General features: G+C 51.4%; 1 protein-coding gene across 1 annotated transcript in view; it reads right to left on the minus strand.

Annotated features, from left to right (window-relative positions):
* Positions 1–1,628: 1,628 nt before the first annotated feature.
* Positions 1,629–14,180, minus strand: part of map3k13 (mitogen-activated protein kinase kinase kinase 13) — a 25,841-nt gene continuing 13,289 nt past the window's right edge. Inside the window, exons 7-13 of the mRNA XM_080535417.1 lie at positions 14,122–14,180; positions 13,715–13,831; positions 9,485–9,628; positions 7,851–8,703; positions 3,742–3,812; positions 2,870–3,182; positions 1,629–1,748 (exon numbers count right to left, since the gene is read on the minus strand). The exon at positions 14,122–14,180 is cut by the window's right edge and continues 51 nt beyond it. Coding sequence (XP_080391543.1) covers positions 1,647–1,748; positions 2,870–3,182; positions 3,742–3,812; positions 7,851–8,703; positions 9,485–9,628; positions 13,715–13,831; positions 14,122–14,180 — 1,659 coding nt within the window. The 3' untranslated portion in view covers positions 1,629–1,646. The remainder of the gene's footprint in view (positions 1,749–2,869; positions 3,183–3,741; positions 3,813–7,850; positions 8,704–9,484; positions 9,629–13,714; positions 13,832–14,121) is intronic.

Here is a 14,180-nt window from a genome sequence, read left to right on the forward strand (position 1 = left end):
CATCCTCCTCCTCATCATCATCATCATCATCATCATCATCACCACGCTATATTTTACAATGTGTGTGTGTGTGTGTATCTGGTTTGCAGTTTGTTTTTGTTCATCTTTAAGTTTTACAGAGTTCCTGATTTTTATTTTATTTTTTCCCCTCGAAACTCAAAAATAAATTATGAATGTTACATTATCTACTGTACAATAGCATTCACAAGGGGTCCCTGCCTTAGGTTTGCCTGGATGGAGGGGTGAGGTGAGTCGGGGTGGGGGTTGCTGGGAGCTGTAGTCCTAGGAAAAGAGGAGGAGGGCTGGGGGGAGGAGCTACTGCAGGGGCGTTGCTATGGGAGGGGGGGGGGGGGGCTGTATACAGGGGCGGTTCTATGGGGGAGGCGGTCTGTATACAGGGGGGTCTTCTTATTGCCGTTATTCCTGCAGGAGGGGGTCACCAGGAGGGGGGGGTAGGTAGAGGGAGGAGGAGGGGGAGGGGGAGGGGGTTCACCAGGAGGGGGGGGTAGGTAGAGGGAGGAGGAGGGGGAGGGGGGTCACCAGGAGGGGGGGGAGGGGGTTCACCAGGAGGAGGGGGGGGTAGGTAGAGGGAGGAGGAGGAGGAGGGGGTTCACCAGGAGGAGGGGGGTAGGTAGAGGGAGGAGGAGGGGGAGGGGGTTCACCAGGAGGAGGGGGTAGGTAGAGGGAGGAGGAGGGGGAGGGGGTTCACCAGGAGGGGGGGGTAGGTAGAGGGAGGAGGAGGGGGAGGGGGTTCACCAGGAGGGGGGGGTAGGTAGAGGGAGGAGGAGGGGGAGGGGGTTCACCAGGAGGAGGGGGGTAGGTAGAGGGAGGAGGAGGGGGAGGGGGTTCACCAGGAGGAGGGGGGGGTAGGTAGAGGGAGGAGGAGGAGGAGGGGGTTCACCAGGAGGAGGGGGGTAGGTAGAGGGAGGAGGAGGGGGAGGGGGGTCACCAGGAGGGGGGGGTAGGTAGAGGGAGGAGGAGGGGGAGGGGGTTCACCAGGAGGAGGGGGGTAGGTAGAGGGAGGAGGAGGGGGAGGGGTTCACCAGGAGGAGGGGGGTAGGTAGAGGGAGGAGGAGGGGGAGGGGGGTCACCAGGAGGAGGGGGTAGGTAGAGGGAGGAGGAGGGGGAGGGGGTTCATCAGGAGGAGGGGGTAGGTAGAGGGAGGAGGAGGGGGAGGGGGTTCACCAGGAGGGGGGGGGTAGGTAGAGGGAGGAGGAGGGGGAGGGGGGTCACCAGGAGGGGGGGGTAGGTAGAGGGAGGAGGAGGGGGAGGGGGGTCACCAGGAGGGGGGGGTAGGTAGAGGGAGGAGGAGGGGAGGGGGTTCACCAGGAGGGGGGGGTAGGTAGAGGGAGGAGGAGGAGGGGGAGGGGGTCACCAGGAGGGGGGGGTAGGTAGAGGGAGGAGGAGGGGGAGGGGGTCACCAGGAGGGGGGGGTAGGTAGAGGGAGGAGGAGGGGGAGGAGGTTCACCAGGAGGGGGGGGTAGGTAGAGGGAGGAGGAGGGGGAGGGGGTTCACCAGGAGGGGGGGGTAGAGGGAGGAGGAGGGGGAGGGGGTTCACCAGGAGGAGGGGTAGGTAGAGGGAGGGGGAGGGGGAGGGGGTTCACCAGGAGGAGGGGTAGGTAGAGGGAGGGGGAGGGGGAGGGGGTTCACCAGGAGGAGGGGGGGCAGGGCTTGTTGTTCCTAATGGTGGCGTCGGAGCAGTCAGCCTCCGAGGAGTCGCAGTCCGATTCCCCAAAGTGCAGCGGGTTCTGGAGGGGACGGAGAGAGAGAGAGAGAATTCTGCTTAGACAAAGACAACCACAAGCACAATGACAACAACAACAACAACAACAACAACAACATCAACCACAACCACAACCACAACAACAACAACAACCACAACAACCACAACAGCAACAACCACAATAACAACAGCAACAACGACCACAACAACGAAAACAACAACAACAATCACAACAACCACAAGCACAACAACAACAACAACAACCACAACAACAACCACAACAACAACCACAACAACAACATCAACATCAACCACAACCACAACATCAACAACAACAACCACAACAACAACAACAACAACCACAACAACAACCGCAATAACAGCAACAACAACGACCACAACAACAACAACAACAACCACAACAACAACAACAACAACCACCACCACCACAACAACAACAACAACAACCACCACAACAACCACAACCACAACCACCAGCACAACAACATCCACAACAACCATAACCACAACTACAACAATAACAACAACCATAACCACAACTACAACAATAACAACAACCATAACCACAACTACAACAATAACAACAACCATAACCACAACAACAACCACAACCACAAAAACCACAACAACAACCACAACCACCACCACCACAACAACCACCACAATCACCACAACCCAAAACGGTACCCAACCCTACCTCTCCTCCTCTCCTCTCCCCTCCTCCTTCTCTCCTCTCCCCTCCCCTCCTCCTTCTCTCCTCTCCTCTCCTTCCCTCCCCTCCTCCTTCTCTCCTCTCCTCTCCTTCCCTCACCTCCTCCTCCTCTCCTCTCCCCTCCTCCTTCTCTCCTCTCCCCTCCCCTCCTCCTCCTTCTCTCCTCTCCTCTCCTCTCCTTCCCTCCCCTCCTCCTTCTCTCCTCTCCCCTCCCCTCCTCCTTCTCTCCTCTCCCCTCCACTCCTTTCTTCCTCCTCCTTTCCTTCCAGGGTTCCTACAAGTTTCAACAAGTCAAATTTAAGACCTTTTTAGACCTTTTTTAGACCTCTTTGAATATAATTTTAGCCCAGGTTGCCCACAACCACAACCATAACCACAACCACAACCACAACCACGGGTGTGACCCAGCTCACCTCGTAGCCGTGGTCGTCAGAACACAGCTTGCCCAGGGAGATCTGGGTCTTGACCCGGCGGACGGCGCACTCCTTGTCCGACAGGCCGTCTGACTGGGTGGAGATGTCGATGGGGATTTCGGGGGTGTGGGACAGCAGGTCGTCCAGCTGCTCATCCTGGCTGGCCGCGCTCAGCCGCTCCAGGCCCCCTCCCCCTCCTCCCCCCCCGCTGTGGGAGTGGTCGCTGGTGTTGCCCTCCTCCCCGTCCGACACCGACAGGTTCTCTGAGCTGAACGTGGAGTAGGACTGGAAGCTGCTCATACAGCGGTGAGGTCTTTGTGGGGGGGTAGAGGGGGGGGAGGAGGTTGAGAGGGAGTGAGGGGGAGGTAGAGGAAGGGGGAGGTTGAGAGGGAGTGAGGGGGAGGTAGAGGGAGCGGGAGAGAGGGGGGGAGGGAGTGAGGGGGAGGTTGAGAGGGAGTGAGGGGGAGGTTGAGAGGGAGTGAGGGGGAGAGAGGGGGGGAGGTAGAGGGAGGGGGAGAGAGGGGGGGAGGTAGAGGGAGGGGGAGAGAGGGGGGAGGGAGTGAGGGGGAGGTTGAGAGGGAGGGGGAGATTGACAGGGAGTAAGGGGAGGTAGAGGAAGTGTGAAGTTAGTTGTCTCCATGCACTGTAAAGTGATTTGAGCACCTTGTGGGAAAGCTCTAAACCAGAGGCATTCATCATCACTATTATGATTATATAAGTAAAAGAATCTGATTAAAAAAACAAACATATTTTCTGTTCTCCAGATGGCTTGTACATTTACACGTCAGAGAAACATGAATACAGGAAAGGCAGTGTGTGTGTGTGTGTGTGTGTGTGTGTGTGTGTGTGTGTGTGTGTGTACAGCCTTTTACCGTTGTCTCCTTGGAAACTCCACCTCACTGTCCACCTCGCCCTCCTCCTCCTCAGACGACTCATCCCCGGCCTGGGAGGAGAGGAGGATGACAACTGTTACTCCTTCATCAACCCTTCACTGCTCCTCCCACACACACTCCACCAGCTTATACACACACACAGTACACACACACACACACACACACACACACACACACACACACACACACACACACACACACACACAGTACACACACACACACACACACACAAACATACAGTACACACACACACAAACACACACACACACACACACACACACAAACATACAGTACACACACACACACACACACACACACACACAGGGCTGGGTATCGCCACTGATTTCCCAAAACGATTAGATTCCGATTCACAGCTCCCGATTCGATTCGATTCACGATTCGATTCCGATTCGATTTAGTTACAATATACATTTTCCTTGAATATGAAGAGATTCTCAGAACTAATGCTATAAATGGTTCAAGGAACCCTATAACATGTAGCATTGTTAAACATATCAATGTTTACATTAAGAATTGACTCCAAAGCAGTTACATGAATGTACTTCTTATTGGAACATGAATGAACATCATTGACCAACATTTTGCTAAATCAGACACTACAAAAAGTGCTTTTTAACGTGCTTTACTGCAGCCAGTGTAAATAAAGGGGCTACAAACATAGCCTATCGGTAAACAAGACATCACATATCCCTCAGGACTGTCTCAAATAGCTTATTTGCATAATATATATATATATATATATACAAAATAAAAATGTGCAAAACTCAAACGAAAATAGTGCAATAGATGAGGGTATTTTGGGGAACAAAAAAACACATTGTAAACCATAATGTTCATGAAACTAAAGCCCTTCATTACTGCTTTCTCACTTTTTGGAGATTGGAAGATTTTATTCAGGAATAAACATAATTGGAAAATCAATGATTATTAAAATACTGTAGTATACAGTAACAATAAGTTAGTGGAAACACCACAAATCTACGGAACCACTTATTGAGGCATCACCCTGACGTGAAACATGGAAAAGAGGATCCGAAACAAGCCTCGCTGATAAAGTGGCAAGTGACTGTCAGGTACGAGTCCATTGCTCTGGATGTCCAGCTGTCACATGTTATGGCAACTCTCTCTGCTGGCTGGAGTGAAGTTGCGATGTCACGTTTCACCTGCGCGGACATGTCTGGGACTATCACTTCACTCAACTGTTTGCGTGTCGGTAACACGTAGCGTGGTTCTAGTACACTGACGACACTGACGACGCTGTAGTAATTTGTTGGGCACGCGGAGAATTTGATTGTAATTTGCAACCAAACGTCTTTATCAGCGAGGCTTGTTTCGGATCCGCTTTTCCATGTTTCATGTCAGGGTGATGCCTCAATAAGTGGTTCCGTAGATTTGTGGTGTTTCCACTAAATTTAACCTCCACTGCGCACAGCTTGCATATGGCTTTGCTTTTGTCCTGCTCATCTCTATCGTCATAATTTTTACATCCAAAATGCACCCAGACATCTGCCTTTAAGCCTGGTCGTTGCGTGAGATATGATAAATTCTTGTAGCGCGAGATCTGGCCACGAGATCTCGTTGCGGGTTGAAACTGCAAGCAGGAAAACAAAAACAAAAACAAAAACAAAAAAAAACATGAAAGATCGATCTCGGGATTTATGAATCGATAATCGCTCATTCAATGAAGATCGATTAAGAATCGGGAAATCGATTTTTTGAACCCAGCCCTACACACACACACACAAACACACACACAGTACACACACAGTACACACACAGTACACACACACACACACCAGGGTTTCCGTTAGAAAAATTTGCCGCCGGACATCGTGTCCGGGAAGATTTCGATTTACCGGACAAACGTGAATTATTCCGGTCATCATATTAAAATATAATAAAAAAATTTTTTTTCAAAATCATATTTTTTTTTCTCCAAATCTAATATAGCTGTTTGTCGCGGTGATTACTGTTGTGTAGCGGCCTATATATGCCATTTAATGTCTATTTCTCATCCGATACGATTAGATGCGAGCTATATAATAATATAACATGATTCGCATGCGCGCTATGCCATTATGTCCAGCGCTGAACGGGCGCCTCACTGGGAACTGAACAGACAGCATCGATCAATGAACGGACTCCACATTACGTTAACTGAAGTTTGTTAAATTGTTTGGGATTAATGTGAGTTTTCAATTTTCTCTTTCCAGTTTTACCCTTTTAAAAAAAATATATCAATAAAACAACGTCATTTCTATAACCAGGGGGGTGTTCCATCGACGTCGCTGGAGGAAAGTCTGGGCTTGTTTTGACAAGTCTCGCGAGATCTATCAAGCTATGCCTGGACCTTTTTAAGAGTCTCGCGGGACTTGGCGAAGTGGGCCTAGGTTTTCCTTTGGCGACGTTGATGGAACACCCCCCAGGTCTCGCTGGTTGGGAAGGCATTTTCGTTTAGCTGCCTGTCAAATCATACTTAGGGGATAGCCCTGTAAGCTCATACGGGTCTGTATGTCGTCCTGAAGACCGGCTGTTAGATCATATAGCTGAAGTTTGTCTCCATCTTACAACACTACTTTACATTGTTAGCAGGCTCATAAAACAAGCCGTGTTAGTTGACTAGCGATGTGTCATTGATTTTCGACAACGCGGAAATGTATTCACATTTTTCGAAAGAAAAGTCAAAGCATTAGAAGTTTAGAACGTAGAACGGAACATCGCACGCGCGCGGAAAGCCACCGGCCCCGATTTGGCCAGAACTTTTTTTTCCGTCAGGAGATTTTCTTTTTGTTGCTTGAATCCCTGGGCTCCCCCGCACACCGTGATTTAATTCGCACACTGTCTTAGTGTAAATGTTGTCCGTTTCGTTTGTTATCCTTGTTATTGTGCGATAAAGATAAGGCTTTTCGCTTCGGGCCACCATTTTCAGCTGGGCACCGGACACACACACACCCGTGCACGCGCGGCACTGCCCGAGAGAGAAGGACCCGCCCCCTTTGGTTAGCCTATAGGCTGGCTGGAGGGGGCGGGTCCTTCTCTCTCGGGCAGTGTGTGTGTGTGGGTGTGTGTGTGTTTGGTGCTCAGCTGAGAATGGTGGTGATTATTTTCACCGGACATTTTGTCCGACGAGTTTTCAGTTTGTCGGACTTCAACAAATGTTACCGGACAAAGACCGGCAATTACCGGTTAACGGAAACCCTGACACACACACACACACACACACACAAACATACAGTACACACACACACACACACAAATACAAACATACACACACACCCACCTACCCACCACATCACTTGATGAAGCATTTTAACAGCCAGTCAGCCATTACATTAAACGGAGGTTCACAGTAAAACAATTCAACCATCTAATCAAAGAATTCCTCCTCCTGTCAGTGTGTCTGTCTCCCCCTCCCTCCCTCTACAGCCTCCCTCCCTCCCTCTACAGCCTCCCTCCCTCCCTCCCTCCTTCTACAGCCTCTCTCCCTCCCTCTACAGATCCTCCCTCCCTTAGCGTGACCAGATGTCCCGCTTTGCTGCACAGCATTTTCACGACTTTTGGTGCGTCCCGCAAATTGGGACGATGTCTTAAAGGGGTCGCAAAGTGAAACTTTATTGTGTCAACAAGTTTTGAAGTACCCACTCAATATAATAAACAACAGTTTAACGATCACTAAATATTTATAATTTGTGGATTGGATTCACTGTTCTCGTCTGCCGTAGGCTACTGGTAAGGGACCACTTTACTTGTAAACATACTTTCGTTTTAGGACAAAAGCAAGGACTGTGTGTTCATCTAGTAATGTGTTTTTAGCAGTTTTTAGCTTACAGTCTGTAGTTTAGTTTGTAAAAAACAGAAAAATGACTGCAATTAGGATGCTACCAGGGGCACCTATAGTTTGGTCCAGGCCTGTTGAGAGGGTGTCCCACATTGTCCCACACGAACATACTCCTTGTCCCACATTTGGTTTGTTGGGACCTGGCCAACCTACCCTCCCTCCCTCTACAGATCCTCCCTCCCTCCCTCCCTCTACAGCCCCTCCCTCCCTCCCTCCCTCCATCACGTACCTTCCTGAGGGGTCTCAGGGTGCGTGGCAGCCCTGAGGGCAAGGTGTTGGTCCGCAGGTGGGCGGACTCCGTCCCCTGCTGCTCCCCGCCCCCCCCCTTCAGCCGGGCTTCCCCGTCTGACCCCGGGTCTGGCCCCCGGGGCGTGGTGGTGGTGGTGGGGTGGGGCGGCGGGGGGGGGCTCCCTTCACAGGTGCTGAGGAGGGAGTAGCTGGGGAGCGCCGGGTGGCTGGGTGGTGCGGTGGTGGAGGTGGGGGGGCAGGGGAGAGGGAGGGGGGCGGGGGTCTCGGTGCAGTGCAGGCACCCGGGGAAGGGGTGCGCCTGGCAGCAGGGACACAGCGGCCCGGGCCCCTGGTCGGTCGCGGTCGTCGTCATGGTGATGCTGCCGCGCTGGCGCTGGCGTGAGTTGACGATGATGTCGGGAGGGGGGGCGGACGCGCGGCGCTGCAGGTGGTCCGTGGTCTGGGGGCTGCGCAGGGGCGCGGCAGGGCCGAAGTAGCGCAGGTTGTTGGCACAGTTGGCCACGGCGTTCTCACGGCCCTTCAGAGGGAGGAGGGCGCCCTCCGGTGGAGGGGGGTGGTGGTGGTGGTGGTGGTAGTAGTGCTGCTGCTGCTGCTGCTGGAGGGGCTGTTGCTCCTCCTCCGCCCCACCACCAATGGGCTTGTTGCCCCCGCCCCCCAGGATCCCCGGGAAGTCGTTGTGGCTTCCTTTGCTGTTGGCCCGGCGGTGGCGGGGTTTGCTGCGGTACCGGGCCTTGCCAGGAGGGGTCGCCACCTTGGGGCTGCCAGAGAGGGGCGAGGGGGCGGCGGGGAGCGGCTCCAGACCGGGGATGCCTTCGGAGCGGAGGAGATCCGGTCTATCAGGGGGACACACGGCAGAGGTCAAAGGTCGATATGTGACACGTTCTAGTCTTTCAGTCCGCATATCATCAGCAACCGATCGAAATGTTCTGACTTTTCTTTTGAAACACGGAACTATGTTTCAACGTTAGTCACAAACTAACACAAACACAAACTCGCTAGTCAAGCCAGAATACTGCAACGCAATGGATTGGGTGAGTAATCCCCCCACTGCTACCTAGTTAACCATAACACTACTTTACATTGTTAGCAGGCTCACAAAACAAGCTGTGTTAGTTGACTAGCTGTGTTAGTTGACTAGCTGTGTTAGTTGACTAGCAATGTGTCATTAATTTTCAACAACGCAGAAATGTATTGGCGACATGAGGACCAAAGCATTTGACTGACATTTGACTGACTGACTGGTGGATTGATGATTCACTTGCTTAGTATTCAAATGTATTGATTGTAAGTCGCTTTGGAATAAGCGGGCGTCTGCTAAATGCCAAAAATGTAAATGTAAATGTAACCTGTCACATATGTGTTGAGGCACTAACGTGAAACTGAGGGAAGCATTACATTTACATTCACACGTTTGACATTTAGCAGACGCCTTTATCCAAAGAGACTTACAACAAATACATTTGTCTGAGTAAGTGAATCATCTACCCATCAGTCATAGTAGCAGGGAACAGTAATCTCTGCTCAGGCCAGGGGCCATTGGCAGTTGTCGTGCTAGAAGAAGGATTTTTGTTTTGTTTGTGACTCTATTAGGGTAGAGGCAGCGTGAACTCTGACCTTTTGGGCTGGGTCATCCCAGGTTTGTGGGACATGCTCCCCTTCTTCTTGATGAGCTTCTCCACGGCGTTGGGTCTTACGATGGGCCGGACCAGGTGGCGCTTGTAGTTCCCTGGGTACTTCTTCTCCACCGCCTGCTCTCTCCTGCACACAACCAGAACCAGAACCAGAATCAGAACTAGAACCAGAATTAGAATCAGAATCTGAATCAGAACTAGAACCAGAATCAGAATCAGAATCTGAAACTAAATCGGAGAATCAGAATCTGAATCTGAAACTAAATCTGAGAATCAGAATTAGAATCAGAGAATCAGAATTAGAATCAGAGAATCAGAATTAGAATCAGAATCAGAATCTGAATTAGAATCAGAATCAGAATCAGAATCAGAACCAGAATTAGAATCAGAATCTGAATCTGAAACTAAATCAGAGAATCAGAATTGGAATCAGAGAATCAGAATTAGAATCAGAGAATCAGAATTAGAATCAGAATCTGAATTAGAATCAGAATCTGAATTAGAATCAGAATCAGAATCGCTTTTATTACACCTCACTGTACAAGCACACAAGAGTAAAATTCTCTGGTTGACATTACAGCATTCAGATACAAAATCACATTAATAACACAATAATAATAATAATAAGTAAACAGATATATTATAATGACTTGTTGATTTATACAGGTCATCATAATACTCTCAGTAACAGTGAGACCAATACCAAAAAAAGCATTTAATCACATAATGAAAACGCTAACTCATTAATGAATGATATGAGAGGGTAGGGGAAACGCAGTGGTAGTCGAAGAGGAAATCCTGACGTCTGACTGACGCCGTTAGAGAACAGGGGGAAGAGAAGAGAACAGGGGGAAGAGAAGAGAACAGGGGGAAGGGCAGAGAACAGGGGGAAGAGAAGTTGTATGCCAAGAAAAGAAGAACAAGTAGATGGCAAAGCTGTCTGAGACAGCTCCCTCCCTCCATCCCTCTCTCACCTGAGCTCATCCCTCCCTCCCTCCCTCCCTCCCTCACCAGAGTAGTGTCTGGGTCTTTATAAGTGTTTCAGGGCTGACACAGATATCACAGGTCTGGAGTCTGCTCTCAGGTACAGAACAACAGTAAGTAAGTAAGTAAAATGTATTTGTACAGCACCTTTCTCAGACCAAGGGTCACAAAGTGCTTTACATATAGAGAACATAATAAAGAAAAAACATAATAAAACATAATAAAAGAGCGAAAGTCTAGCAGGTTAAAATAGGCAAACAAGTGAAAATAAGAAGAAATAACAGACAACAGGAGTACAACAGGAGTATAACAATATCAACAGGACACAGAAAGACAGGCTTTTGGGGCTATCCAAGACTGTCTATACAGGACAGTCTTTAGCTGTTTTTTAAAAGCCTCGACTGAGCCAGCTGATCTAAGATCCAAGGGCAGAGCATTCCGAAGCCTGGGAGCCACGGTTTGGAATGTTCTATCACCCTTGGTCTTCAATCTGGCTCAAACAGGCGCCTTGCCGCAACGTCTATAAGAACAATACAACATCTGAAACAGAACTGGGACAGGACTTAAATATGCTTGCCGGGCCCAGTGTGTTCAAAACGTTTAATCTGGATCAGAATACTTTTTCCTCTTCTTCTTCGGCGTATGGGTTGTTGTTTCCTCTCCACTCCACCAGGCTCGGGGCAGAGGGGCTACCCTTTTACCACCCCGAGACCTGGTTGAGGGGCTCACCCAGGCTATATTTCTGGACACCCCTCCAGAAGCCACGTCATTGTCTCGTCATCTAATACCGACAGACCATGCATCCCGTTGGGTGGGTGGTACACCGGGCAATCCAGGACATGGTCTGCGGTTTGGTCCTCTGCGCCACACTGTGCATTGATGAGCGGAAACGCCCGACGCCGGTCCGGAGACGATTGAGCCTCACCCAGGATAGCCTTGGCAAGTCCATCCCGAGGGGCTCAGGGCCGGCGACTGGGATGTGGTCACGGAGTTTGGAGGTGTTTGCCTCCCACTCCATGCGCCACATATAATCCGCCCATCCTGCCTCTGCATTGCTGCCTGAGATCCTGTGCGGCAGGCACAAATGGGTGTCTCGACTTGAGACGCCGGGAGGGCTCTGCTGTTATAGTGAGCCTATCATGGAGCAGATGGTTATTAAGCTCCACGGCCCGGCAGGCAGGACGTGCTGTGGCTCCCATGCGGCGGAGGCCTGCGGGCTGGATGCCTGCTATAATGGGAAGGTTGTCCATGGGGGTAGGATGCAGGCATCCTGTCACAATGCGCAAGGCTTCGTTTATAGGCGAGTCGATGAGGCGGGTGTGGGCACTGCGACACCATACTGGGGCGCAGTATTCACTGGTTGAATAAACGAGGGCTAGGGCTGCCGTGCACAAGGTCCTTGCGCCGGCGCCCCAGCCCAAGCCAACCAGTCGCCTCATCAACGCCGAGATAGACTGGCTCAGCGGAACATGGCAGGGGAGTTCCATCTAGGTGTACTCTAAGCTCACGTTTGGCCTCCCTGTTGTTAAGGTGGAAGGCAGCCGACACCGTCTTTGCCTCGCTAAGCTTCAATCTCCATTTCCGGAAATATGCCACTAGTGTCTGCATGTCCTGGCTCAGAATCCCCTCCACAGACTGCCAATTTCCAGCAGAGTACACCACTGCGAGGTCGTCTGCGTAGGCGTACTTCCGCGAGAGTGTGTTGGGCAGGTCATAGGTGTAGATATTATAGAGGAGGGCCAGGACCAATCCCTGAGGGACGCCGTTCTTGAGGCGTCGAAGCCTGCTTAGCTGTCCACAACCGGTGGTGAGGGTAAAGCTGCGATTGCGGATGAGCTCCATGATCATTCTGACCATGTGCCTGTCCAGCAGAAGGCGGAGCAGCTTGCAGGTGAGGCCGCGATGCCATACGGTATCGTAGGCAGCCGTCAGATCTATAAAGACGGCCCCGGCCTTCTTTTTTGCCGAAAAGCAATCCTCGATGTCTTGAGTCATCAGGGTGACTTGATCTACGGTCGACCTCCCGCGTCGGAACCCGGCCTGCTCACGTGGGAGCAGCGGATCGACAATTGGTTCGATGCGGGCGTAGATGAGACGCTCGAGGATCTTGAAGGGGATGCATAACAGAGAGATGGGACGGTAACTCTTAGAGTCCCCTTCAGGCTTATTCGGTTTAGGGATCGCAACAACTAGGGCTCTTCGGCAGATTCTGGGGATCTTGAGTTGGCGGAAACAGGAAGTGAGGAACACTCTCAGCCAGGACTTCAAGGCGGGTGCGGCATGGAGAATAAGCTCCGGGCAGATGGAATCAGGATGCTGGAGGGCAGCAGCGACCTCCTCCGGGGTGAATTCACCGGAGATGGAGTCACTGTTAGGTGTTGGGGCCCTCCAGAGGTCGAGACGACTCGCGGTCTTTGCCCTCGTATGACCCAATTTTCACAAATTGTGATGCGATTTTATTTGCAGAGATGGGGCAGTGATGAGGGGAGTGTCTGGACCTACCAGTGAGATTGTTCATGATACTCCATGCCTTACGGCTGGAGTGCGAGAAGTCGATGGAATCAATAGCCTCCTCCCAGCGCTCCTGTCTTTTACGGCTGAGTCTTGACAGCAAGGCTGTTGCAAGCCTGTCCGACTCAGCTCCTGCAGGGGCCTGGAGGAAGGCACAGTGGAGCTTCTCACACTCCTCATCCCCAACACGGTTTGTAGCTATTTATCCTCTGTCGTATAGGGGGCGGGGGGGGGGGGGGGGGGAATCAGCCAGCTCGATCTGATCCTGGATCAGAGAAAAAGAATCATTCTGATCCAGATTAAACGTTTTGAACAACTGGGCCATGAAGATTTGGAAGGAGGAAGGGGGGGTGGTTTGGTTGGAGGAAGGGGGGGGCCAGGGGTAGAGAAAATACCACATTCTAAACAGTGACCGATTGACTGATTGATTGACTGATAGATTGATTGACTGACTGACTGATTGACTGATTGCTCACTGACTGATTGACTGATTGACTGACTGATTGACTGATTGACTGACTGATTGATTGACTGATTGATTGACTGACTGATTGATTGACTGATTGACTGACTAACTGACTGACTGATTGACTGACTGACTGATTGACTGACTGACTGACTGACTGACTGATTGATTGATTGACTGATAGATTGATTGATTGACTGACTGACTGACTGTTTGATTGATTGATTGATTGATTGATTGATAGATACATACTTCATGAGGTCCTTCTCCCGGACCTCCAGCTGCAGCATGATGGCGCTCAGCTCCATGTACAGGTTGTTGGCTCTCTCCAGCTTCCTCTCATAGTGCTCCCGGATGTCCAGGGCATGTCTGGGGGGGGGGGGGGTACAGGTCACAGTCAATTAAACACAACTTTATGGAACTTTTCCCTCCCTCCCTCCCTCTCCCTCCCTCCCTCCCTCCCTCCCACCGTCCCTCCCTCCCTCCCTCCCTCCCTCCCACCCTCCTTCCCTCCCTCCCACCCTCCTTCCCTCCCTCCCTCCCTCACCGGAGCACATCCCCCCCTCCCTCCCTCCTCCCTCCCTCCCTCCCTCCCTCCTCCCTCCCTCCCTCCTCCCTCCCTCCCTCCCTCCCTCCCTCCCCCCTCCCTCCCTCCCTACCTAAGTTCATCCCTCCTGCGTTTGATCAGCTCCTCGTCCAGGCGGTGGATGCAGGTTCC

Source organism: Nansenia antarctica (genome assembly GCF_963989245.1).
Source record: "Nansenia antarctica genome assembly, chromosome: 7".
Classification (NCBI taxonomy): Eukaryota; Metazoa; Chordata; class Actinopteri; order Argentiniformes; family Microstomatidae; genus Nansenia; species Nansenia antarctica.